The sequence below is a fragment of the Daktulosphaira vitifoliae genome, unplaced genomic scaffold (assembly GCF_025091365.1).
Source record: "Daktulosphaira vitifoliae isolate Bord-2020 unplaced genomic scaffold, ASM2509136v1 Scaffold_3, whole genome shotgun sequence".
In the NCBI taxonomy this organism is placed as follows: domain Eukaryota; kingdom Metazoa; phylum Arthropoda; class Insecta; order Hemiptera; family Phylloxeridae; genus Daktulosphaira; species Daktulosphaira vitifoliae.
The window spans coordinates 33,001,258-33,026,324 of record NW_026099574.1 but is presented as its reverse complement, the minus strand read 5'-3'; the positions used below and the strand labels follow the sequence as shown (position 1 = coordinate 33,026,324).

The 25,067-nt window shown below is 27.5% G+C and overlaps 2 protein-coding genes and 2 non-coding genes across 4 annotated transcripts in view; 1 reads left to right on the top strand and 3 right to left on the bottom strand.

The window, feature by feature from the left end:
• Positions 1-448: 448 nt before the first annotated feature.
• On the bottom strand, positions 449-521 carry Trnav-aac (transfer RNA valine (anticodon AAC)). Its single transcript has one exon. It is a non-coding gene; the product is annotated as a tRNA-Val (tRNA).
• Positions 522-1,061: 540 nt separating this feature from the next.
• Trnav-aac (transfer RNA valine (anticodon AAC)) lies at positions 1,062-1,134 on the bottom strand. The gene has a single exon. It is a non-coding gene; the product is annotated as a tRNA-Val (tRNA).
• Positions 1,135-7,057: 5,923 nt separating this feature from the next.
• LOC126901721 (uncharacterized) overlaps positions 7,058-25,067 on the top strand; it is a 116,933-nt gene continuing 98,923 nt past the window's right edge. Inside the window, exon 1 of the mRNA XM_050678425.1 lies at positions 7,058-7,069. The gene's annotated coding sequence lies outside the window, so the exon portion shown is untranslated. The remainder of the gene's footprint in view (positions 7,070-25,067) is intronic.
• Positions 11,901-14,141, bottom strand: LOC126901717 (FH2 domain-containing protein 1-like). Its single transcript, XM_050678418.1, has 2 exons — positions 12,923-14,141; positions 11,901-12,621 (listed from the first exon to the last, which is right to left on the bottom strand). The coding sequence occupies exons 1-2, from the start codon at positions 13,967-13,969 to the stop codon at positions 11,956-11,958; spliced, it is 1,713 nt and encodes a 570-aa protein (XP_050534375.1). The 5' UTR covers positions 13,970-14,141; the 3' UTR covers positions 11,901-11,955.

The following is a 25,067-nucleotide window of genomic DNA, read 5'->3' as shown; positions in this document are numbered from 1 at the left end:
AGACTGTTCAATTGAAAATTATACAAATGTTGACAAAAATAAGTCACAGACTTCTAACGAGAGTGACATCAAAAATATTACCAACAATAATGATCCTTATGATCCAAGTATGTTACATAAGTTTATGTCATCCGTCAATTATGTATTTAAATATGTTAACTTTCGTTTTATTAGATTATTTATTAACTACATTGAGGAAATAAATCAATATAAATTGTTTTAGTAACTATTAAAACATTCCTAACATTTAATAATATATATTATGTTATATTATACATAATTAAGCATTAATACATAGTTGTTCACGCGAAATTTTGTAAAAAGATAGTAAAACACAATTTTTTAGTAAAAAATAAAAATTGTACTTTTATTTATTATAATTAATAACTTTTGATTCTTTAATAAAATGAGTAATTTTATCTTTTTCTTGAGTGAAGTAAAAAATTTATGTTTCCGCCCAGGATCGAACTGGGGACCTTCTGCGTGTTAGGCAGATGTGATAACCGCTACACCACGGAAACTGTGTTACTTAGGTAAAATATTGATTAGTTTTACAATGTAATTTTTAAAAAAACAAGAATAATGCTATTTGAATTTAAACAGTTTAGGTAAAGTTTTTCTTGGTCTTTGGTTTTTTTATTAATAAATTTTGAATAACTTTTGTATCATTAAAATTGTTTTAATTTTAACACTTGAAAACATGTTAATATATACAAAGTATAAAATACTGTATTTGAGTTACATAAAATAATTGAAATTAAATTGATTTAATAGAAAATAACTTGTAACATTAAAAGCTATTAATTTAATGTAGCTTATAAATTTATTAAATCATTATAGTGATAAACAACAAATTAAATGAAATTTGCGTATTTGAAAGTTAATATGAAAATTGACTGGCAAATTTTTACTATAATTATTAATTGGGTTTAAACTCGTAAGGTCTTTTGATAATCATGAATGATAAAAATTAAAGACTAAATAAAACAATCAGTATATTTTCCCTCGTTTAAAAAATAAAATCATTCAATTTTATGAAATGTTTATTGCAAAAAAGAGTATGTTTCCGCCCGGGATCGAACCGGGGACCTTCTGCGTGTTAGGCAGATGTGATAACCGCTACACCACGGAAACGTTGACGAAAGTGACCAAAACAAAGTCTTTTAAGAGGCGACAAAAGTATATTATTTACATCATTGTATAGTGTACACCAACTTTTCGACCAATTTTTAGATTACTTTTGTGAATTGTACTTTTCCGATTCAAAATTTTTGTGTCCTACGAACTTAAATTTAACATTATATTAGCGAATAAAAAAACTTGGTTTTAACATTAACAAATAATTTGTAATATAAATACTATATGATTAAATACATAGTCAATAACTAGTTTGAATGATTTAGCTATACATTTTGTCATGAGATTAAAAAGTTCTTCAATCAAATTAATGTTTTACTAAAGTAACAACATAAAATATTGTTATTACATATTATATCAGACATTCAATACAATTAAAAGTTTAGCGTAGTAATTTTTTACAGCCAGAACCAAGTGTGTCTGCTTTTTGAAAATTTTATTTGATCAACTAAAATATTAAAATAATAATCTAATAGCAGACAGAAGTCAATTTATTAGGCAGCCAACTATTTTGTACTGCTTAGTGCTGAAGTTACAATTAGGGGGTTCTGTACAAATTATAAATGCGATGCTCTCAATTTCGTTAATTTACAACCACCAGAAGATCTATTTTTTTATCAATAACTTTTTTGTGCAGAGTCTTAAAACAAAAAAAATGAGTAGTGTTAGATGTACTCTCTACTTGTCTATCTCTAAATTCGACTGTGGTCTTCTATTTCTCTTTCGAGTTGATAATACATGTATTTGTTTTATTAGAGATTTTTTTAGCGTATTTTTTTAGTAGATATTCAAAATGTTTTATAGGTCTATAGCTACTGCAATTGCTGTGATAAGACATATATCTTAATCATTTTGATGACAATTTCTATTTAATAGAAAATATCATCAGTATTTATAATGAACAAGAATGTTTTCTAATTATTTCTATAATATGGAAACAAACAGCAAAAATTAGAATTAAAATTTGTATTACATTTATAGTTTTACTTACTAAATTATGAAAAAAAATTACTAAAATTTATATTGTAATTAGAGAACTTAAATAGTCTAAAAACTGAACTTTCAATCTAATTATAAGTTTCAAACAATTTTTAGTTTTTTTTTTGTGGTGGAGGTGAGGATTGAAAAAAATTAGTCTAGTGTTTTAAATTTTTATTAGAAAATTATTGTTAAAATTAAATATAGTAGAATAAACAAATAAAACGTAAACGTTTAATCAAATATTCTGGTTTTCATTATGTAATTAGTTAAAGAAGTGAATAATTCAAGTTAAAATTATATTTAATAGTGTCGTCATCACTAATCGCAGTTGTAAAATTCAAATTAACTCGTTACTATTTAATGTTGAAAAATCCAATCTATATAGTCAACAAATTCTTGCTAATAGTTGTATAACAATTATTCATTTTACGAGCATTTTATCGAAATTGGACTCGTCCAATTATATTACTCCAGTAACAATAAATAGAGTGGACAGGTGTTCGGTGGTATCTTAAACGAAGTGTATATGTTTGTTATTTTTATTTGAGGAATAAATTATACTGAACACTGTAAAAGTAAAACGGACTCGGGCCGCTAACACAGGACCGCGATAGGCATGTTTATTGCCGTCTGTGCGTCTGCCCTGGCTAAGGACGTCGTTTATATTATATGTGTAATAATATTGTTCCCCCTTGACCTTCCACCGTGACCCCCTCATCGCGTGTCGCACTCATTCTCACTGTATAACTTTGATTGTTATCGCATAAAGACTTTATTAAACCATGTATAATATATGAGGATTCCAGTAATGTCACTTTTAAGGTATTTAACAGCAGTAAAATAAACCCGACATTCCACTGAGATCGAGTTTCCACGGTAAAAAAAACGCCACGGTGTCCGCCACCATTAATGTTATTGTGTGTGGATATTATATACTTATTCGAGATGTGTTAATATCTAATACAATAAACAAATACGCGTGACATAATAACAATAAATATATGTGCATGAATCTAAAATAAAAATAAATTTATTGAAATTCTAGGTACTTGGCTCGATTTTTGGAACTCGACGAGTGTTAGTGACATTAATATACAGAGATTTATTTATTGCTTGACTTTGAAAAATCCATTACGGCTGGAGAAAAATGTATTTAACACACGCTAGATTGCTATTAGATTGTACAAAAGTGATATAAATGCGATAGTAAATCATATTGTTTTTAATTTACAAGTAGTTATTTTTAAGTATGTAGAAAAGGTACTAGTCGGAAATCAATAGAAGCCACGTGAAAAACGGACGAAGGTTTAGAAGACATAAGTTAAAGGTATCTACGCTTGATTTTACGATCGGTACTAAAGTATACATGGAACTTCACTCGGGTCCTTTTTTTGTGACCGATGCTGTTCTACTAGGGAACATAATAAACAAGAATCGTTGTCGACCACGTTACGTTATTATGGAGGAAATTGGTGTGTGTATTCGGCACAACCATTCAGCCGATTCAATTTGGTGAAATCGCCCGTTTTTCAAACGGCAATGATGTTAGAGTGTAAATAACCATAAAACATGAATTTGGTTAACGACGTATGCGCTTCTATTGGATCCGAAACTTAATTTTATACTGTCAACCGATCCCACAGGGCTAATTCCGCCTGGCACATGCTAAATTTTGCCAATGTTAAAAAGGAAATAGGTTTTATATATTCTAAATAAAACCACCAGAACATGGTCGGCCTATAGAAACTTTAATTGGTTAAGTCCACAGTTTCTATCTATTACACTGTAGGTACTCGTTCAGAATGAACTATGACTTCAATGGTGTATAATAATGTACACTTCTGGATGTTGAACTTATTTAATTTGCTCATAGTGTCTTGAGTATTATAATTGGATAAGCCCTACGTTTAAATAGATAAAAATATTACAATCTTCCAAGGTTCCATTCATAAAAGTATTTAGTATATTATGAAAAACGATTAGGGACACAATAAAAGGTAAAATTATTTTCTTAAATATATAGTGTGATTTATTAAGAAGATACCTCTCAATTTTTCATGCAATAATGATTTTTATTTGAGTAGTATTCTTAATTAATCACTCTGTATTAATAATTTAAGCATATATACATACAAATATATATGAGACGTGGTAAAGCCACATGATCTAAACACCAACAATTTTTAATTTTTATTATTTCAAATTTATCTCTATATCCTCGTCAATACTGTGAAAAAAATGCAACCCTTTATAAATTGTAAAAACGAGCACCCAATGATAAAGTTATCAATGGCTCCTTATGGAAAAATGCAGTTTTTTTTATTGATTTCGGAAAAAATACTTTTTGGTAATTAAATCATTTGGCCGCACCTCATACATATCAATTAGTTTACCTACACCCAAAGAAAAACCTCAATCAATTTTGATAGAGAAATTTTATCAAGGGTTTATGATAATGTTTTATTAATACGAACAAAATAATTATTCGTATAAATAATTATTGTTCAAGACAAGAAAAAAAATTATCGTATTGATAAATATATCATAGATTCAATAGTAATGATATATTTATCAAATTGAACAATGAATTTATTATATAGATCGAGGTTTTTCTCTAAGTGAACGCTTAATATGTTTGAAATATGAAAAATAGAAAACTATATAATAGTATGTGTATTATAGTTGTGTTGTTTATTTATTTTGTTTATGATTTTAAACATGTACTTGTTAATTATTAGTGAAGTAGGGCATTAGTATTTAAGTATGAGTAATCTGAATGTGGGGAACCCATTGGTCCGCTGCCGAGGAAGTCTAGCGACACGCTAAGATTTTATCTTATTGTACTTTTACATTTCAAAGGAAATATGTAATATAGAATATTGTGTAATAATTCATTGTGTCATTATTAAATTTAACTCTGTATGCGTGATCTCCTGTTATTCTTGCTGGATAGGATTTCAGTTTAGTGTTTTCTTTTCAGTTTTAAATATCAGTACTTTTATTTATGTGGGTGTGTTTGTCGTGCTGAGAAGTATACGACAATACTTAGTAACTTTTTAATAATCGGCAACATTTTCAAAAAAACATAAATTTGAATTGGTAAAAATAATAAAAACACAATGTAAACATGATATTTTTGTTACTATAAATATTACCAACAGTTTTGAATTCATTTAGCGAGAGGTCTTTGAAACACAAAATATTTTCAATAATTATTATGCTTAAAGCAAAGTATCTAATTTCTTGTTACTTAACTTAAACGAACTATATTATAGTAATTATTAGCTATTTGGTGTTCATTAGCTCATATTTATTTGCGTGAAATCAAGTCTAGGCACTTTGTAACAATTTAAGTTTTAATTGGTTGGTTTTAATACCCAATTATTACATAGTATGTAATAATAAATAATTGGTATCTAAAAAAAATGTATATATCACGTAAGGTATATTGCAAGTTAATTGTAGTGCGCATTCATTTAATAAATAATAATTATAATCTATCAATGGAGTACTTGTTTAATAATTTTCATGTGGATTGACGTTCCAATATTAAATAATTGTACCAATAAAATATTTATTCGTTTACTCTATTTTAAATACTCCTATTTTTTCAGTACATACATTGTTTGAACATCAAATATGTGCTAAAAAACATTTTAATTATTTTTTTATTTGAAATCACACAACATCTAAATACTTGATATTTTTTAATTAGATTGTCCTTGAATAGCTTTGTAGATATCAAGCTCAATTTTTGGCAAAATAGATTTAAATGAAGTAAAAATCTCACAGATCAAATAAATATATATTATTTTTATTTTAATTAAATATCTTATTTTTATGACTGTTTTATTATTAAGCGGAAAATGCCCAAAAAATTTTAAATGATAACACCGGCACACAAAAAAAAAAAAGTTGTCTGTACTTTTGACCGGACCCACCTACGGACATGTATTTTGACCCGCTGAATCCGAATTTGAAGTCCGTTTGGCCCGGTCACCCTTAAGATTTGAGTAAAATGCAAAAAAACCCAAAAAATTGCGAAAAACTGCAGTCAAAGCGATGAAAAAAATTTTTTGGACCTTAATCAAGTATGATTTTTATGTATTTCAATTTACTGAGACTGAATCTGAACGTTAATTAGCCCGTTGAGTCGTCAACATTTGAAAAATAGCAAAAAAACCCAAAAAATTGCAATAAATCATGAAAAATCGAAATTATTGAGAAGAAAACAATTTTTTGGATTTAGATTGAGTATTTCTCGAATAAAATATTTAAATTGCAAATCAAATTGCTAATTACCTTATGATATTAGGAAAAATAAAAAATAATTTTTTTTTTGATTTTGACTTACTAAAAATAAGGTTTTATTTAATTTAAAAAATTTTCCCTTGTTCCCCGAAAATGGGGGAAATATCTAAAAAAATTACAAATTTAAAAATCGGTAAATTTTGTCATTTTTTTTACTTTTTTTTCTTAAAACTTCCATAACTTTTTCAAAAATAAACAAATCAACATAATATTTTTTGTACTAAAACCTTAGATATTTCCCTTTCATTTGATATCATTTTTATGAAAATCTAACACTTAACCTGCTCATTGGGGGGATTTAAAATAGTAACTTTTTTACAAAAACTAACTTTTTCAACTTAATTTTTGAAAATGTTCCGGAAATACTGCGTCCTTTAAACATATATCAAATTAAAGCTTATTTTATGTACTATAAAATAAAAAAAAAAATTTGTCCCGACGACCTATCTTCTATGCGCAAATGGCTACCGTATTCAAAAATATGCTATTTTTCTATTAAAATTCTAGGTTTTGTATTTTATTTTATTTTAAAATATCTTATTAGGAGAATATATTGACTTTCATGAATATTATATAATTTAATTGACATAGAATAAAGTTCATAGAAATTAAAGAAATTAAACTTATTAAATTTTTTAAAGTCGAAAAAGTAATTTTGTTAGCTTAAAAAGCCCATTTTGTAGCTTCGATGCGAATTTTTTATATGTAAATACTAATTTTTAATAATATTAAAACTTAGAAGTGATAGAAAAAGTCTAATTGCAGATTTGAAAACATCGCGAAAAGTTGATTTAGAATGGTATATTTTTGTTACTGATGAATGTTCCTTGTAGTTCAGTGCATTTATTTATAGTAACAAACAGTTTTTATTGAAATTTATTGTATCAAACCCTTTAAATATTTATACACGTAAAAATAATGCAATATACAACTTCTTTATTATTTTTATAATTTCTCCGTTTAAATTACAATATTAAATTATTGAATATCAATTTCATACTAAATTTAATAATTATAATTAATTACTACTAATTAGGATATACTCAAAGAAATAAGAGTTGATGTTGCTTTTGGAATAATCCACCAATTTCTCTAAATGAAACACTATCTACAGATTTGCATCGAAGCGTTTCTTATGATAATGATTTTAATCACTGTCAAATATCATCTATACTTGTCCCATCTATGCCTTGTCTACACTGTGCCTCGACCCCACTGTGCTACCGTTTTTATAACTACAATTTTCCTGATTTTTTGAGATTTTTTTTAAATTTTAAATTGTTAATGGGACAAGAAGACTTCAGATTCAAATTCAGTGGAATAAAATACATAAAAATCATACTTAATCTAAATCCAAAAAATTGTTCTCTTCTCAATAATTTCGATTTTTCATGATTTATTGCAATTTTTTGGGTTTTTTTGCATTTTACTCAAATCTGAAGGGTGACCGGGACAAACGGACTTCAAATTCGGATTCAGCGGGTCAAAATACATGTCCGTAGGTGGGTCCGGTCAAAAGTACAGACAACTTTTTTTTTTTTGTGTGCCGGTGTAATTGTGATACAACTAAGCCTACATTTATTATTGTTAAAAGAAAGATTACAATAGAAATGTAGAGATGATAAAAATTGAATAACGAGAAAGATATTTCTGGGTCAATAAAAGATTTTGGGTTGCAATGATTGTATTTAGAGTAGCAAAGCTATTTCTCGATGTTTTATTATTTGTATCGAGTCAACTGGCAACGCAATCTTATAAGGTATTTTTTCTCATCGTTTAATTGTTATTTTACTTTGTTTGTAGTTTCTCGGCATAATAAATCATCAGCCTTGGCGTGTGAACAATATGACACAAATAGAAAATACTTAAATAACAAACGTCGCACAGATATAGCCCTAGTACAAACGGAAAATAATTATAATCATACAGTAATTTGGTAAAATTCATCACGACATTATTTACTTACCTTATAACAGACATATGGTCTACACGGTTACGGTGTGAGCAGCGCAATTATGATGTCACCGAGCAGAATCCATTAAATTGGTCGGAAACTTCTTTGAGAATACCTAATTAAGAAATTAAGATCATAGATAACAGTCAACGTGTACGTTGTATAACAGATCCGTAATGCGGAATGCTGATTCGAATTCTTCACGTGTGGAAATGGGTACTAACGACCTGACGAGTATTTTTTTTTCCATCGTGTCACTATAACACAGCTATGCGTCCAAATTATAAGAACACCGTGTTTAGTATCTGAATAATATAAAGCGTCTTCATTATTTCCATCTTTGGTTTTTATTATTTATTTTTTTTTTTTACTGCATTTTAAGTAATGCAAATGGTATTCACACAATTCTATTTGGTTTATTATATGGACTTGTACTTTGGACATGATTAACCGTTTTCCACAGCTCATTATGTTTGACCATAATTCGTTTCTAGCGTAATTGGCAGATCATCTAAATACTGTGTTGGATTTACTTGTACACTCTCTGTTATTTATGTATGTTTAAGTAAAACGCGTTTTCAATCGTTATTTAAATTGCTTTGAGCGTTTAACACTTATCGAATGCATTCAATGTTAACATGTCGCTTAATACAGGGACAGGAACAACTTGTTTATTTATTATTATCCTGAGATGATTTCTTTTTTATTTTATATAAGAAAACTATTTTGTTGTACATCTGTTTTAGTGCTTATTTGAAATCGAGTAATACCTACTCACGATCAACCAGATGTAAGCTATTAAAACGCGATAACAATATACAACTGGTATATTGTACATTTTATAATTTATTGCCATCATGTATTTAACGAGAAATAAGTTAAAGCACTTTCATACTATCGCCAATAAATACCAACATTATACAATTTTTTTAAGCAGGCAAAAATATGTTAAAAATACTAAATACTTTTTTAATTTTATTGAAAACTATAAAAAGTATGAATTTTTTGTGTTATTGACATTTTAATCTTAATGTGAAAAGAAAATTAGAATACTATTTTATCAAACTTTTGTAAGACCGTAAAACTTAAATACATTGTAAAATGGAAAAAAATAGTTTTTGAGATCCGTTTTACTTTAAAATTTAGAATTAAAACTAAAGCATCTCTATTTGTGAAGTGTATTAAAATTCGATAAAAATATTGTACAGTGGCTTCATTAGTAGAGCTAAATAATACTATTATTTTTATTTACAAAAATCAATTATAGGTTTGGATCTATTTATTGGACAAAGAAGTGGCAGTTCCACATACTCTGTTTTACGTTATGACAGTCTTGTCTTATCAAATTTATAGAATTTTCTGGCATTCTTCGTTTACTATTACGTTATTCATATGTATTGTTTAATACCTACTGAATCCAATTCGAAATTAATCAATTGTTTGTTGTTTAAATTTTGTTCATTTATTAATTGTTTTTATTTTACTCGTCATAATATTGTAATGATCCTAATTTTTTTCCGAAATTTTTCAAAAAAATGTTGCCATTAATACATAATATCAATGAAAATGTTCGTTTACATTTATCCTAATTTCAGAAAAATATTTAATGTATTATTAACAAACAAGTCGGAAGAACCTAATTTTCGTATTTCGTATTTAAGTAATATAATATTCTTAAAATTACTATAAAATTTTTAAAAATGAACAAATCAAAATAATTTTTTTTTAAAATAAACACCTTAAGTGTTTTCCTTTTGTTTAATATAATTTTTTTCAAAATATGACCCTTTACTAGCATTTGTGCTGGGTTTTTTATTTTTTTCCGTTCACTATTAGACATTGATACCAAATATACAATCGTGCAAAATACAAGCATGTTACGCTCTCTTTACTCTTTAGTTAACGAGCAGAATACTATTACCATTGTGGAGTATTATAAACTTATAGTTATTAAAATTATTGTAGATAAACTCCTTTTTACATGAATTATCGGTGGATCATATATAATTCATGAAATTATAATCATACAATTTTATTAAAAAATAAAATAAATACAAACATTTTGAACCTATTTGATTTCCAAGATAAATTATTTAATAGTTATGCTATCATAAATTCAAATAAAGCTCTAAAGTATAATAAGAATAACTGAAAAAAAAAATCCGTTTTTTTTAACATGTCATACTAAAATACAAATGATTAGAGCGTTTATTAAATACAGAGACACATCAAATGCTATTTAAATCTTAACCAACAGAATTTATTAGAAAATAAAATTATTTAAAATTGATTTTAGTATCACTATTGGCTAATAAAAACGTAATAAATACACAATGCGCAAAAAAAAATTGCTGTTTCCTAGATATTTTTACTTATATAAACTTATATTTTAATTAAGTGTTATTTATTTATAATATATATCTCACGTTATACTTTTGATTTAATTAAAGTATTTAATAGATAATAATGTAAAGGTAATATAAAAACAATAAATTATTTATTGTTTGTATAGCAGAAACTATACAAAAACCATTTAATATCAATAGTTTTAACAAAAGCTAAATCAACATTCTAAAAATAAGTACATACAAAGAAATTAGACAAAAGAATAATTGAAATAAATCCAATGTAAACATTAAAAATACCTATAACTGCAGAAAAAATATATATTTTCATAATTTCCTGTAGCAATAGATATTTTTAATTTTTACTTTGGGTAAATCAAACAATATCATATTCATAAATATATACTGTATACTTTTAATGAAAAATGCATCAATCCATAATGCCTTTAAATATTTATTATTATTTTTTATCTTAACTTTATCTATTAAACGTTAATTACTTATTTAAAAATTATTTAGATTTAGGGACTAAAGAAAGTAAATACAATAGACATGTATATTAACCTTAATATTATCAAAAGTTCAATAATTGTATTTAAAAATGACCCCAGTATAGTGGTGACCCGGCAAAGTAGAATCAAGAACAATAGACTTAACTGTATATTGAAATCTGACAATATTAACATGACTAGCCATCAACCCTTAAATACAATTGCGTATATAGAAAACATAAAAAAAAAGTAAAAAATTAAATGGAAGTTTTACTTAAACTATAAAATTACTTTAAGGAAACCAATTGTTGAGATTTTTTCATTTTTTTAATCTTAAAGTAAATTTACACCGTGGAGATTGTAAGTATTTTTACCTTGATGATTAGTATCACATAATAGAAAACTCGACGAGAGAATTTTTTTTATATTGTTACTCAAAGTAAAAAGTTAAATTTGATGTAGATTTGAAAGACACAGTATTTCATTAATTGCAACCAAAATATTAACAATAATTTTTTTTATTCGCAATACGAAAATATACATAAAAACATTCATAAGTATAAGAAAAATTGATTAAAACCAAAATAGAAAAATAAAATATATGAGTGCATAATAAATATTTCAAAAAAAAAAAAAATTACATCGTAATAAGTAAAATATTCAATAAGGAAAATAAAAATTTAAATTATACAGGAAAAAAATGTTCAAATTACATTTTTCATAAGTAGGGATTGATTCAATGAATGCTTTTTAACGAAAAAGAACCTTTTTTAATTTGGTTCATAAGCAATTCTCTATTACTAAGTTGCTTGTCCTCGAATCTGGAATGTGTATTTTTATTAAAATTGGTATCAACAGACTTGCATGCAATACCGTTCTTTTCATCATTGTTAACATTTGATTCAGTATGAGCTTTTTTGTTTTCATTTTCTTTAATAATAATATGAATTTGTTCAAAAAATTTATCGAGTATAGAGAAACATTCTTCCACATTAAAAGATTTCGTGTTCTCGCCAAAATGAGAAGCTAAATTTGTTATAAGATCTACCGTTGTTTTAAAATTATCATTAAGTACATCAATATCCTTATCTGCTTGACAGATAAACTCTATTAGATGTTTTTTAATAACTTGAGAATAGTTCTCTTGTGCCAGTGTAGATTTAAAGTTTTTTATATGGCGAGAACGATTACGAAGCTCAGCTTCCAAACATTCAAATGAAGTTTTTGACAGTTTGTTCAATGATGAACGCAAATTCAAAAAACTAAAAGTATTATTTGTACATTTTTCAGCCATTTCTACAGCCAAGTGGACGAAGGTAACATTTGGCTTGTTAGACCGAGTACCTATCAGTTTAGGCAAACTACCCAACGTGAAACCGTTTGCTTCACCAGCATAACTTCCCTAACATAATCATGTTTTAATTAATAACTTATTTATTTAATTTTTCAGCATAAATACAATATTACATATTTTTTTAATTTTGTAGTTTCGATTAATAATAATTAATAAATAATAAAATAAGCATGAATAATAAAATACATGAACGAGAAAATATTAAACAACTTTGTGTATACTAATAAACTGGTGTATTTTTTTTATATATGCCGTTTGAGTATAAAATTAATACGACATACTAATGCGTATTGATTTCATACTTAAATGATTCTTATTATAGAGACATAAAAATATCATTCACACTTACTGCGTTCAATTTATTGCCTAAATGTAATACAACGGACAAAAATTGTGTCAACGATTTGTCATTAATTAATGTGGAACAGGTTTGTTGATAATTTTTTAATGTCTCAAGAGATTCCGAATATATGAAAGGCCACTCTTCCTTTAACATCGTAAGGTCGATTTTCAATTGATAATACGGAATTTCGTTAAGCTTAACACAAAACTGTTCCGCCTTGCCAAGTGTCATAATGTCTCCGCTGAATTTTTCAATAGCCTTTAAGTCAGCGCTTATGGGCAATATTCTTTTTACCGCTTCTAATTTTTCAATAGCAATCATACTTCCATCCTCTAAACACTTGAAAAATTCTTCAGGCTTTGATTTTAATTGTTTTAACATTATGTTAATCGCGAGACTTCTCTTAGAGTCTAAAACGTTGGTCGCAGTAGATTTAAGTTTAGCGTTTTGAATAGGCGATGTATTGGATCGCGGTTTTTCACCAAACAACTCTACAATATCTTGACATTCAATTGCAAGATGCAGAGGTTCCAACGTCGACCACAAAGAATTTTCAATATTTTGGTTGTTAACTTTAGTCCAGTTGATTGTTTTTGTTTTAACGACCGTGGGTTTGATTGAGGATGTGCGACTTGTAGATGTACATCCTGATATCATTGAGGGAGGTGTTGGAATAGAGGACGGTATCGATGGAGGAGACATTATTGGCACAGGAGCTGGTGCATGATGTTCTGTGTTGACTGATGGAAGTGGTGGTGAGCTAATTTTCGACGTACAAGTCGACGGTAATGTTGTGGGACACGAATTCAAAGTGAGTTTTTCTCCGGATAATTGATTTTCGTGATCCTCTGGCAACGATACAGGTTCTAACTTTTTTAGTGTAAGTTTTTTTCGTCTCACTGATTTACTTACTTGAGAATTTTGTAGTGGGTCTGGCAAAGCTTCCAAAAACACGCATACAAAAATGAAAGCTTTAATGTACAAGTTCGAAGTACAAAAATATACTACGAACGATAATACTAATAAATAAAAATGGTCTTTTTGGATCAACATTTTCACAAAGACAAAGTGTTGTAACCTTTTAGGCTCCGTAGGTGATGAATTGAAAATATTCAGAAAAATTTTTATAGTCAAAAACACAGAGATGTTGTTTTAAACGTTAAAACTTACGAATTTTTCAACTCGAGTGACGATAAAATCTTTTGTTTATTACGTCGTTGCATGAATTATCGTTTCCATAGTAAATATTTTGACCAGTATAAATTAAATATAATAAAAATTAGTTATTTATCATGAAACATATACAATTTACTAAAAAATTTTCATTGTAAAGGATATTTTTTTTTTTACAAATATAAGAGTATTTAAATTCATTAATTGGCTAATAAAAAAAAAAAATAGAAAATTTATTATCATAAGCATATCTTAATTATATTGCAATTTTGTTTGAGTAATTTTGAACATGATTAAATTCTATTACAATAAATACATCAAAAGTGAATATAGTATAGCAAAATTACAACAATAAATAAAATAAAATAATTATCAAACTGTTTAGTGAAAAATCTATTAGAAGTTTCTTGAAATATTCTATTGTTTTATACCCAACATTTTATTTTTCTTAAGTTATGATTATAAAGAACATAGTATTAATGCTAAATATTTAATTTNATGATTATAAAGAACATAGTAATAATGCTAAATATTTAATTTAATTTTTTGGTTTTAGTATTTAATGCACGCAAAGTATATATATTAGCATTTAGTATTTTAAGTAGTGATGGGAATTATCGAATAGTAACTATCGAACTATTTGATAGTCATTCAAAAAATATTTGATAGTTACACAATATATTCGAATAGTTCATGCTAAAAATAATCTATTCGATTGTATAAATATAATTCCAAAATTCCCATCATTAATTTTAAGATTAGTAATTGTTGACTTTTTTCAGGTCTGTGCGTTCAATAGTGGTGGTTGTCAGGGTTTAAACCTCGTCGTTTTTTTCGTTTAATTATTACTATAATGTATGCATAATTTTAGTGCCAGTGTTAGTGATCGATAAGCGAAAAAAGCTTTTAAGTCTATCTATTGAAAAATGTAATCTCCGCATTAAAAATTTAACCAGAAGTATCCAAGCTTAAAATTACAAACTAGCACAAAATAATTATAGTAATTAATAATTATAGAATTAAAAATGAATTGTTTTAAATGCTAATCTTTATATTAAGAGGTAAATAAATAAGTTAGTATTTATATCACGTGTGATTTATTTATAATTTGCGGAAGTTTCATTTTCATATTACATGTACATGAGGGTGGCCAGTTATAATATATACCCTCAAACTAGTATAAAGTGGATTATAGTTAAACAAGGACTTATTGCTCATCTCTTTTGAAAAATGACAGCACCCTTACATATACTCTAATTTTATGTTATTTGATACTATCACCTAATAATCTGAATAATAAATGTATTACTTTATACTGGAGGTTTTTATTTATAATAAAATTTTTGTTATTTAACGAACGGATAATAAACATGTTCTTTTATGTTATATATATTCGTATCAATTTGAAAATCACTCAATAATGCGATGTAATTAATTATATAATTAACTATGAGTTTCTTCACTGTTGGTTAGACAGTTTTAAAAATCTGAGAAATTTCATCATTAGCCGCATTATAATTAAAAGGTTTTTATGCAAATGTTTTTATTCCATATTAAATAATCATTTTTGAATCTTTTAAAGTCTAAATAAAGTTGCTTACATTAAATAATGAATAAGCTAAATAAAAAAAAACCTGGTTCCAATAGTCTATTTTGAAAAACGTTCTATTATAATTCAGCAAATTCATTGTGGATTATTTTCATTCGAGTTGACGAATTCTCATTTCGACAATACACTATATAATGTTGATAATTTTATAATAGAATAATTACTTTGGGTTATTAAATGCGTAGTTAATAAATTTAATTATTAACGTACTACAATAACGAATCTCCATCGAAAACATCTCCTATGACGAACCACCGGATCTATAATATTATTAGCATATTACTTCTGTTTAAGCAGTCATGGTATTAGTGTAAAACAGTTCAAATACGATATTTAATAATATAAAACAACTATTATAAGGTGTAGTAATTTATTAAAACGCCAACAGGAACAAGGCACACTAAGTGTGTAGTAATACATTTTTTGGGATGTGATTTGATCGGTCAAATCCAATATCTTTTACTACTGTTATTGAACGTGATCATTTTATTTTTGGTAACTACTAGTGCGGTTACACTCTGGGGAGAAAATCCAATTGAAAAGAAATTTAATAGCCTCATCTGCCCTATACATTGTTTGAATATATCAAGGCATATCCGAATTAAGGACAGAGTTTGCTATTTGTAACAAAAACGTCCCAGCACTGCTATCGGTTAGTAATGGCCGACCTCACAATTACTTTAAAAATCCTTTCCGCAATGGAAGTACACCGTAAAATAATCGTCGCCCTCGTGATGTGTGGTAAATAAAAATCGAATTTATAGTGAAACTGGTTAAAAGATAAAATACATTACACTTCATAAACAATAGCACCCTAGAGGCTCGTTATCTTTACCGGACAATACATGATCTACCATTTTGGAAATATTTTTGGAAATGAAGTTTTCGTTTTTTAGAATAAATTGTGACGTAAAATTGCTCCATAGGGGTTTTTATAGACTTATTCCTATCAAATTTCAAACGCATGGTACCTTTAGTGATAGACAGAAGTATATCCAATACCTTAAGGGCGTCAGTTCAATATCTAATTTTATGGTTTTATAACAAATAACTTTAAACGTTGGTTCAGAACCCTACCAATGTGATCTATAAAAAGTTACTATGCTTCCTGGTACTTTTTCAATTTTTTATTTTTTACGACATTGCAGTCATTTTTACATTGAATTTGTCTTTATCCATCGTTTTTTAATTTCTTTAGTAAGGCTCAGAAATATAAAATCATCATTTATATTTATACTTACCATGAGATAAGTTTAATTTGTCAAGTTTACGATAGTATAAAATAAAAATGTATTATTGCAGTACTTAAAATTTATTAAAAATATATTTTCATACACAAAATTAATTCTGTGGTTACTTTCATTACTAAACAATGAAAATCAAGTTCAAAAAATACATTTCCGAAAACCATAATTAATTAATTTCTGGCATATGTCACAAACAATGGATATCTTACATATTATAAAAAAACCTTAAAATATAATTTTATATTAGCTAATAATCATATACTTTAATTATGAAAACCTTTTAAAATTTAAGAACACTATTTATAAAACAAAAAATAATTTTAAAAAGTTCAAAATTAGCCATTGACACTTAAAACTTTTTGTTTTCTTGAAAAAATTTAATTTCATCCATATTTACAATTATCTTTTTTTATTTTTAATTTATATGTCACCTCTTTCTATTTTTCTTTTATTCCTGTTTATAGTCAGTGCTGGTAAAATATCAATTAAAGATCTATTCATATTGGTATTGAAAACATCACTAAATCCTCTCCTCAAATAAAAAAAAATAACTGAATATGTGTTACTTTACATCTAACTCTAAGTATCTTGACTACTTTCAGTATAAACGCTTATCACCAAAACCTTAAGTTCAGTTAATAAGTGCCTCGTTAAAATTGAAAGAAATGTAGAAAGCATTAAGAAAATTATGAAAAGGTCCTATCAGTTCATTGAACTTGTTAGAAAAGACTGACTAACAGTAATTAATGGATTTAGTCAGGTCAAGTCTAGAGTCACTATGTTTTTTTTAATCTTAAGTAAATTACTAAATACGATTATGCGATTGATAGAATATATATTTTGTCCAATGAAGACGTGTATTGCAGTGTTTCAATATACTTTTGAATGAGAGTGATAAGTAATAATTGCCTTATCTAATTTCTTATCATGGTATTAATGCCAAGTTTGTAATGTATACACATTATCATCTTATGTATACACAGTAATCATGAAAAGATAGCGTTTTCTTCTGTCTCAATACGTATTTCAATGTTTAATACCGTAAAATAATACATGAAAATTCAAATTTTCACAAACTTCAAAACGCTACAGAATATTTACTACTGAATATTAATAAGATATTTTTTTACTAAAATTTTTCTTAAATTCTACTCTACAAAATAGCTATCTTAGATTTTTTTTTTACATTTTATTTAAAATTTAAAAATAATTAATATTTTTAATAAAATGTAAAAAAATTAATTATTGAGATATAGCTATAGACCTAACGTATAACTATTATTTAAAAAAAAATCAGCTAAAAATATTAACTGGATCAAAAGTTATTTAAGTTGTCAGTGAGTGATGGGCCATTCTGTATAAAGTTTTAATATAATTTTACAGAATTGTTATATTTTTATTATTCTATTTATGTTTAACTTCCTTTTTTCTTAGCTAGTATTAAAGAAAGTTTTTTAAGAGAGGGTAGTGTTGAATATGTCAAATAATTAGACATTATTTTCATACCTTTGTTGTAATTGTTCCTTTATTTGACTTCTCTGCTGTAGTCTTGTTTTGTTTTTTTATATTTTACATCGAAATTATCCCTGTTATATTATTATATTTGGTATTATTCATGCTTCTTTTATAGTTAGTCTGATATTCTATAAACCGTAGATACTGCGGAGTAGTAAAGGATTCCCAAAATATATTGGGAGGCGTATTTAAACTAACAGTGACTTACATAAAACATTAAAAAGTTTTTCATTTAAATGGATCAACAATTCTGTTGTTAAACGAGTGTGGTTATCGCTTTACCAAGATGATTTCTATTATTTTTATTAAAGTTGTTAAGCACTGTTCCATTTATTTTAACTTCCCCGACATTTGTAGGCACTGCTCTGGTTTTATGAAAATATTTTGATGATGAACTAACAAGTAATATGAATATGGGATTAGAACATTACAAAAATGAAAATTTGAATTATTCAACTAACGTAAATTAAGAATAGATACCATAAAAAGAATTCAAAATAATAAAAATGCTACATATTGAATTAGGGAAACAAAGTATGACATTTTAAATGTTTATGTCTTATCTTGTGGTAATAATTAATACAAGAAAATACAACTAATCATAACAATTATAATAAAAATTATTATTACGGACCAAGACACGAATGGTGACTTCTTTCTCGGATTATTCAGCGTCATCCTATTAAGGATCGTGGTGGCCCTAACTATGTATAATATATCTTCCCACATGAGCCATGAAAATCAATTATGCATGCGTTGAATGAAAATTTATATATTTTCTTTTTACCTGCACATCGTTAGCGGTGCTATGATGCCGTTGAAGGGAAATCCTCCGTAATGGGATCCGTCGTTGCAGTGGTGTGATTGACAGCCACGTTCATGTGCATGTGTGCAGAATGTGCAGATGGCTTAAGATAATCTCGGACAGCCCAACATCGGCTTGCTCCGTTTATATGTTAAACAAATAACTAGCAATTCTGATCGATGAATGCCACACCGCGACACCGTTAACAGCGCTCGACTTGTATCAACTAGAGTTTGAGAAATACTTATAAAATAAAATTACACATGTAAGCGAGTAAATCAAGATGCAATTTAAATGTTCGTTAAGTTAAAAGTTGAAGTATTTTCAATTATTAGATCGTTACTTTTATTATTCAAAGTAACGTAAGCTTGGTAAATTAATTTTGCATTTAATATTGTGTTTGATAATTACTTTTGTTTTGGCGAATAAAAAAAGTTTCATTGAAGTGGGTTGTAGAAAAAAACACAAAAATCGAATAAGATGCAAATTATAGGAAATTATGCAATTATGTTGCATTTAACTTGTAACAAAAAAAGTAATCGTCGATTAAAATCAATAATAATAAAATTATTTTTTACAAAAAAGTTTTTATTCGACATTTTTTCAAATTTAAAAAAAAAAGCATATAAATTTGTTTTATTTAGATCATAAAATGGTATTATTAAGCATAGTATAATAGAACCGAAGGGCTTATGAATCTTAAAGATTAATTATGCTTAAATTTCTGTGACATGAAAAAAACTTTAACAAACTAATTAGTATTAATACCTAAAACAAGTTCTCATAAAGATCCTCCTCTTTCCCAGGTTTGGAATTCGTTAGACCTCGCCTACGTTTTAACTCCTCCCATTGCGCCGTAAAAGAAACGTAGATACCTTCTAAAAAAATACATTCTCTAAACAACAATTTAAGCTCTTGAAGATGTTAAGAATTATTCAACGGATAATGGTGTAATACTGTAAAAGTATTTCAAACTTTGGAATTATAAATATGAAAGTAAAATGTTAACAATCATATTACACAAAAAAATGTTTAAATATTTTATATTTAGAATATATACTTGATGTAGATGATCTCACTTAATATATCATGTGAGATCATTTGTTTCAACTATGAAATTCAATCCCGATTCATTTGTATAGGACCTAATCCGGTTTTTATGTCAACGATTTCTATCTGGTGCCACGTTAGGTATACTTCAAAGGAGGTCCTATTTTTGTTTTTTAATTTTTGAAACATATATTATTGAAATTATATGTCTATATTTTAAAGTTTTTGTTTACAGAATTTAATGAAAAAAAAAGTTGTATGAATTTTATTCAAATATGGTTTGAAGTAATGTTTTTATTTACAAAACCAATGTATAATTATAATTGTAAAAACTTTTTAATGGGGTGCATTTTTATGGCCAGTTTATATTCGGTATACTATTGTCCGTGCAAATTGTAACCATTTTTACATATCAACAGATGGTAAACACAATATAATTTGATCACTAAATAAAAAAATGCTTTTCGGTAGTTTGTAGAGCACGCGATGAATGAACAAAAACGCCGGCAGAGCATTGCGACTGTTGTGGCAGCAATGGTGTGTAACTGTCACGGTAATAACGGCTAAAAGTTCCATTCCCTTTTAGAGGTATTATACGGAGCTGTCTGTCATATGAACGTCCGGACCGTACCGCCGCCGCCGCCGTTTAAAAAGGCGAAAAACCAGTCGTGGCATTGTTATTTGATTTTTTTTTTCTATAAACACTTATTATACTTTGAAATTACCCCATATACGTTTAGACGTTGCAGTTTTTTTCATTCCATTAGTGTATTTAAGTACCGTAGGTTCGCCAAAAACTCACGGGTCAGTGACTGCACGCAATGCCCAATAAAAAAAAAACTGATTATATCAATGTACCCATATGTTCACTTATAATCCAGGTAAAATCAATCACTTGATTAATTATTGGATTGTCGACCAATCGTACCGGTGGTTTGTATGCATGTAAAACTCTTCGCAATGCATCAACGTCATCACAATCACATCGTCTACACGGTTGATGCGCCCGTGACACTTACAAGCATTTTTTACCTCCAATTACACCGCACTGCAGCCGCTCATAAACGATCGAGAAAGATAGAAACAATACACGTATAGAAACGCGTGCGCAAACAACAAATGCACTCGCCACTTCACAGCATAAGATCAAATCAATGCATTCTTCGGAATAGTCGAATGATAGAATCCAGTTATTGTTTAGATAGCGATGACCAAAACTCTTAAGCGTAGAAATCGTTTTTGGGGACAGAAATTAATTTGAGTATAAAAATCAATACTTACATTTTAAGATAATTTTCAAGTAATTATACTGAACAAAACCGATGTCAAGAGTAAATGAAAACTAAAACAAGTGGATAGATTTCAGCGATTATGTAAAGCTGTCATTGCGTTTGGTAAAAAATGAGCGTTTTGGAATATCATCAAGCAGTTTGAAAATGTCTGAAAAATCACCCGAAATCGATTAACTCTCGAGGGATGCTGAAAACGATACTCTTTTGAATAGCTACTGACCATTGACGATTTCCTTCTTTGGAAAGTGGAAAATCGCTCTTTGCCACATTGCTTACCCGACTTAACTGTCTTAGCAGTAAATCACGTCAGAAATACCTTGTTCTCGTCTATTATACGGTGCCTAGGACGACGATAGCGATCGTTAAATAACACATTGAGCGCGTACACGTGTTGCTATAAAAATATAATCGACTCGTTCTACCCTCTCGACCAGGTAGTTTCAATGGAAAAAAAATTAAACTCCTATTTATTGCCTCGCGCCTCAAATCGAATTCATAACGATCAATTCTTTGCAGCATTTGGTTTTTGTCAAACTCAAAAAACCGAACGTAATGTAATGATAATAATAAAATCTGTTGTGTGCAGCACAAATGACGCGAAACCGATGCGCGGCAGTGCGAGTACGGTCCATTGTGTTGTTGAAAAATGATGTTGCTGCTGATGCTGCTGGTGTTTATTCAAAGTCGTCACAAAACTATTAACGTCCGAGAATGTACACGTATGACCGTCTTCTGAGCAAAAAAAAAAAATAGAATGCCAGTAATCTTGTCGGGTTAGAAAGAAATAACAATTTTACACCTTTATCAACAATACTATAATAATATATATCATTGTAAGATAAAACTGCGACCCTGACGAATTCTTCTTTCTTCTTCATTTGTTCAAAAACGATTATTGTCGAACCTTAAAAATCATTGTTATTTTAATTCGAACATAATTTTTTTTTACGTTATTCCATAGCTCGTAACTACACTAACGTAAATTTGTCTCAATAATCGTTTACGTTCCTTATTATTCCATTTTTACAAATGACTCGCACAATATTTACTCGATCACTTGTCGGGCAAAAGCAAAAGTGTATATTTTTTTCAAGTATTTATTATGTAAATACTCTAAATATAGGAACCCAATATATGTATTGTATTATGTAGAAAGGTTTTGATATTGTTCAATAATTAAGCGTTCTAAGCATTTTTAACTTGAAGTTTTTTTTCATGCTTTTGATAGGATTTAATTTTAATACGTGTCACAGACATACTTAACCTATACCCAGAGAGTTTGAACAACTCTTCTATATAATTATAGCGATTTAGGTTTTTTTTATCTTATTATTACGGTTCATTTTTTATATTTTAATTGACATGCATTTTTGTATATACTATACATGTTTTAAAGTATTCAACGACAGAAATGAGTCAGTGTTTTCATAAAATAATTTGATGTTGACATCATTTCAAATAACCTTTTATAATGACAATTATAATGCGACTTTCATTTATCTTATGGGCATTTATCAATACTGATGTGTTACTAAAAGTAATGACATTTTATTATGTATAGATAAACGTTTATCGACTATAATTAAAGTTATTTTATTAAAATTATAAGAACATTATTATCATTTTTATCTGTTTCTAAGCTAATATTTATTTCGCCAATAAAAAAATACGATGCCCATTGAATTATAATAATAATGTAATAATTATAATTATAATAATATGAATTCTTTTCAAAACTAAAATTTTTTAAATTTAGAGTTAATAAATGTTAATTTAACGTGAGCCATATTTTAAAAAACTAATAAACACGTCTACTTTAAGTCATACCATTGACTATAAATATTCTTACATTAAAGTTATTTTAATAATGTTTTGGTTTTATTATGTTACATTAGTTCTTTCAGATCTTTGTCCCCTTAAAATAATTATAGTTTTAAATAAAATTTTCATGAATTATATGAGCTTCCCTTAGAATACAATAAAAACTAATAATTAATTAAGAAAGCTATAATGTAAATTGGCAAACTTGGAATGAAAATGTTTTATGTCAGTTTGAATAATAGAGAAACTTGATTTTCTTAATCTACTAAGATCAACATAATTTCTACGAGTAAGACTTGTACTCAAATATCGATATTTGCAGAACAATAAATCTGAATTCAAGTACCATAAATGGATTAAACATTAAGATCGAATAAATAAAAAAATTCTCCCCATTTAAAGTTCATGGATTTGTATTGACCACACGAGTCATGGGTGTTATTTTTGTTCAAGTCGACATGACGTGTCTACGTGGGTGTACACGGATTTGGGCTCAAGTGAACCGGATGTTTGTCGTTGAACAAACCGTTGTGGCGGCTGCAAAGTCATTTATTGTTATGGCTACGGTCGAATCTGTTTGCGTGCCACTGTCAATTAATAGACAAATGGGGTAAAACTGATACAATACGTATAGTCAAAGTAGCAGCAAAATCATCACATAAGTGCATATGTGCTGCTATATGTTGCAGAACGAAGTTTACTCTGTCGGTTACAGTCACTAGGACAATTACTATAATAGATTGCCCAACAATTTACTTACGTTCTCTTTGTACTATTAAATTAATCTCTGTACTACAAATAAGTGCGTTGCTCAATAAATCTTGTAGCCAAAACACTGAACAAAAGTGCCCTCAATATTTTAATTTCGAGAGAAATGCACGTTTGTATTTTGCATTGTTTTTTTACTTTGACATTTGCTAATCTATTTGATTTAGTGAAAAGCATATACATCTTCATAAATTATTTGACGAGGAATACAATGAAATAATAATATTAGTATTTATTTTACTAATTAATAGTTAATTTTATTCAACTTTATATAAGCTCTATGCATACCTATTTATTAAGGAATAATGCCGTAAGTAAACGTTACGACATTATTGGTTAACGATTTTAAAATGTCTATAAATATGCTCTATCAAGGTAAAATACAGTAAATAATTTTATAATATAAAATGGAAAATTAATTTACAAATTATCAAAATTAAACGCGAAATAAGCTTTCCAAATAACAGTGATGATAACGATTTAAAAATTATTAATATTAAATAACGCCATTTCTAAAAAAGCTGATATGCTAAACACCACTGCCGCGACTCAGATAAATATGCGAATATTAGACAATAGCGCCGTTAAATAATTACCGCGTTTTTGCTTAGTTTCCTAACAATATTCACTTGTAAAAAACGTCGTCTATGTTTAATGGTCGCGGAGAACATTAAATGTCTGATTTAGAAATAAATTTTGCGCGGCATGGTAAAAATTGCTCTGAAACGAGTTCAGAACTTTAGTAAAAATATGAGCACATTTGAAATTAATTTAGAAAAATTATCTTGTTTGAAAACATATCATTTGATGGCCGTTCGATTTCTCTTCGCGTCTTCACTTAAATGTCACATTTTGGGAAATATAATATATT